General features: G+C 38.3%; 2 protein-coding genes across 2 annotated transcripts in view; one reads left to right on the top strand and one right to left on the bottom strand.

The window, feature by feature from the left end:
* The first annotated feature begins 1,690 nt into the window (after positions 1-1,690).
* Positions 1,691-3,638, top strand: part of LOC108763373 (beta-1-syntrophin) — a 61,629-nt gene continuing 59,681 nt past the window's right edge. Inside the window, exon 1 of the mRNA XM_018510914.1 lies at positions 1,691-3,470. The gene's annotated coding sequence lies outside the window, so the exon portion shown is untranslated. The remainder of the gene's footprint in view (positions 3,471-3,638) is intronic.
* The window catches only part of LOC108763334 (uncharacterized), a 12,849-nt gene continuing 11,184 nt past the window's right edge, over positions 1,974-3,638 (bottom strand). The window contains 2 exon segments of the mRNA XM_018510842.1: positions 1,974-2,062; positions 2,566-2,641. Of these exon segments, the coding sequence (XP_018366344.1) occupies positions 1,974-2,062; positions 2,566-2,641 (165 nt within the window).

The raw sequence follows: 3,638 nt of genomic DNA, 5'->3' as shown, positions 1-3,638 counted from the left end.
ATTGGAATGCATTAAAACGAGTTTTAAGATATTTAAAAGGAACAATAAATTATCAATTAAAATTTAATGGATGTAAAAATACGGAATTGGTAGGTTATAGTGATGCTAATTGGGCGGGAGATTTAAATAACCGTCGTTCAACAAGTGCTTATGTTTTTCTACTAGGAGGTACAGCGGTTTCATGGGCTTCCAAAAAGCAGAAAAGTGTATCACTATCGACTACAGAATCAGAGTATATTTCAATTGCTTTGACGATTCAAGAATCATTGTGGCTAAAGAGTTTATTGATGGACATTAATAGCACATATGTAGATTCTGCAATTAAAATATACTCAGATAATCAGAGTGCAATTAAGCTTGCACATTCGAATCACTATCATGCTAAATCAAAACACATAGATACAAAATATAATTTTATAAAAGAGATTATAATGAACAAGACAATTAGTTTAGAATATATATCTACAGAGAATATGATTGCGGATTCATTAACTAAAGCGGTAACTAAAGATAAAAATGATTTCTGTAATAATGGTATGAATTTATGTTAATAATAAATTGATCAATGTTCATGATTTATTTGTTATAGTATCTCAAGTTCGAGAGGAGAAATGTTGGTATACGCTCTTGAGATACTAAATACTTAGCATAAATGAATGAATGGTATGACTTGACTTTAGCTGCACATGCGTCTGTCTTGTTGCTACGTTACGATTATTATTCTGTTGTCAGCTTTTTCGTTATTGTGTTCATCTTATATACTTCTAATAAAGATCTATTGGCTATTAATTGTGTTTGTTAAAACTCTCTGCTTATAAATAATCAAACTAACAGTCCTGATAGAACTTTATGCACTTCAACTGAACATCCAGTCAGTTACTGTCTAATATTTCATTTTAATGTTATAACGATTATTTTCAGGTTAGGCAATCATACGCTGTACTTTCGCAGTACCAGTTATCATGTATATCGTCTTCTTCGACTAGAGGTCTCCGCAGTTTCTCTCCTGTCGATAATGGTACACCGTATTGATACGGTACGGGTTATGTACCATGACGTACCTAAATAGTACGCAGTAGTCAGTACAGGTACAGTGTTGATACGCTGTACTATAATATCACGTACACTTTTTGTACTGCTACCGTACACCGCCACCTTGTGGCAGTACAGTAATAGTACGGTAGCGGTATCTTGTGCGGGTATCGCACGCTTGTCTATCTGGGGTACTATAATATCACGTACACTTTTTGTACTGCTACCGTACAGTTACGCCATACACCGCCACCTCGTGGCAGTACGGTAATAGTACGGTAGTGGTATCTTGTGCGGGTTGGTGTCGGTATCGCTTGCTTCGTTATCTGAGTACACTTCTAATCTCTCGTATGGCGCGCGTCGATAAAGTAGAACGCTCTTCATGCAAAGTGGCGCAAATTTCGCGCTGCTATATCGAGCTACCCTCGCTATTTCTTTTATGATCACATGACGTCATCGTATGGCGTGCTTCTCTTCTCTCACTGTTCCTCATCGCCACCTACGGAAGGGATCGTACGGCAGAGAGAGAGAGAGAGAGAGAGAGAGGGGGGGGAGGGGGGGGGGCAGGTTGGTTGGCTAGCTCCGGCGCATGAACTGCGTTGTATCTTATAGTTCAGTAAGCTCAGTTCAGTACGTTTGGTGCTGTCGTGGAGTGAGGTTAGGTGATATCGTGATTTTATGTGACTCGCGCTACCGATATGGTCGCTCCTCGCGAAGCGTCGTCTGTGTCGTGCGTCTCGTATCGCGTCGATCGTTTGGATTTTGACGACGTTGGAATTTCAAACGCGAATTTTCGTAGATTTGCGGCGTGAAATTTATCGTACATCGCGTAGTGCAACGTGTCCTTTGAAATTCGGTTCGTCGTGTTCCTGCTCAGAGACGCTCAAGTACGATCGATGCGTGCATCTTCGTCTAATCAATTGCAACGTGTTTTTGACATATCACTCGACAAGTTCGTGATCTCTAAAAATTGGTGATAATTCCTGAGGAATCGGCTGTCCTTTTTGAAAGTTGATTGTGCCAATATAATCTATACATTGTGAGAAATAAGTGAAGTTTTTGTCAAACTGAAAACTTGAATCGAGAGTTTAAACACGTTTCGATATTACAGATTACATGTTTTATCCATATAATATTCATGTAAAATGTAATTCGAGTATATACACAAGTCGATGTAACAACGTGATGATTTAAATATCTGAAAATCTGACAGTTAAACACGAAAATATACTTAAAAAATTTAAAAATTAAAAGATTTAAAAACTTGCAGGACATTGAAATAATAATTGAAAATCTAACTATAGGAAGGGGGAATAATAAAAAGTTAAAAGAGAGAGCGATTATCCATAAGCAGCACTAAACTTATCAAGATTAAAAAGTTGAAATTTAATAAAAATATTTACCAATTTTGGTAACTAAAGAGAGGCAGAGAGAAAGAGTGTCTACAATTCTGATAAGTTAAAAACTTGACAGTGTTCCATAATGCAAAACTGAGACGTTGAAAAAATTTCATAGTAGCTGCAGCTATCCTACCTTCAAACTCAATCTGATCATTTATAGAGATCTCTAGAGCATTCCAAGGTTGTGAAATGATAATCAGCAAATTACTCTAAAAATCAAGGATCAAAAGATAATTTAAGAATTAAATAAGTTTCTTCAATTTCTTGAAATTTATAAATTTACTCTGAAAATCCATTCGCGTTTGGTAGAGCGTTTAATCAAAAGTGGAAGCATTTTGATGATTCATCATCAATATGTTCTCATAGAAGGAGTTTGCAAGCGAAAGTAAACGGAGAGAAGACTACAGGCACACAATCGAGAGTGAAACGTGTTTGATCTGCGAGAGTAGGTATATCCATTTGTGAACGAGACAACGAATCGACTGGTCCATATTCAATATCCTATAGACGGCTACTTTTTTCTCCCCTCCGTTAACATTGCATTGGCGGACAGGTGACACTTGCTTATCTAAGTTTTTGATGCATAGACTGAACTGTTAGTAGATCAAGCGATCACGTCGATCTCTCTAAAAGACAGATAGGGTGATCCGGGATAGGACTGATCGCTGAAGAAGCGATAAAACATGTCGAGGTTGCTGAAAGGAGAGCCGACGGGCGGTTGTGTGATTGGCTCGTGCGCAGATCGAGGATCGTATTAGCCCAACTGGCAGTGACGCATGTCGTAAGCCACGTGAGAGCAACCGAGGAACGACACGCTGGACGTCACGCAGGATCGGAACTCACGAAGAGAGAGTGACAGCGAGGGAAATAGAAATTGATAAACAGATAGAGAAAGAAAGGGAAAAGAGATAGCTGCGGTAAAAGCTTTTTTGAGAGAGAGAGAGAGAGAGAGAGAGAGAGAGAGAGAGAGAGAGAGGCCTGGTGACGAGCTTCTTATTACCCACCGGAAGTCATATGCCCATACACGCGCGTAAAACGGTAAATAGTTATACATCTTTATGTATATACATACACATATACATGTAATAGATTTGTACACATTATTTATCTTCAGGGAATGGAAAATTACTTTTTAAAAGTAACAAGTTACAGTTACTCGTTACCGAGTAGGAAAAGTAACAAGTTACCGTTACTACACGGAGAGAA

Source organism: Trachymyrmex cornetzi, unplaced genomic scaffold, assembly GCF_001594075.2.
Source record: "Trachymyrmex cornetzi isolate Tcor2-1 unplaced genomic scaffold, Tcor1.1 scaffold111, whole genome shotgun sequence".
Lineage (NCBI taxonomy): Eukaryota > Metazoa > Arthropoda > Insecta > Hymenoptera > Formicidae > Trachymyrmex > Trachymyrmex cornetzi.
The sequence above is the reverse complement of the archived record's forward strand: the minus strand, read 5'-3'. Positions and strand labels throughout refer to the sequence as shown.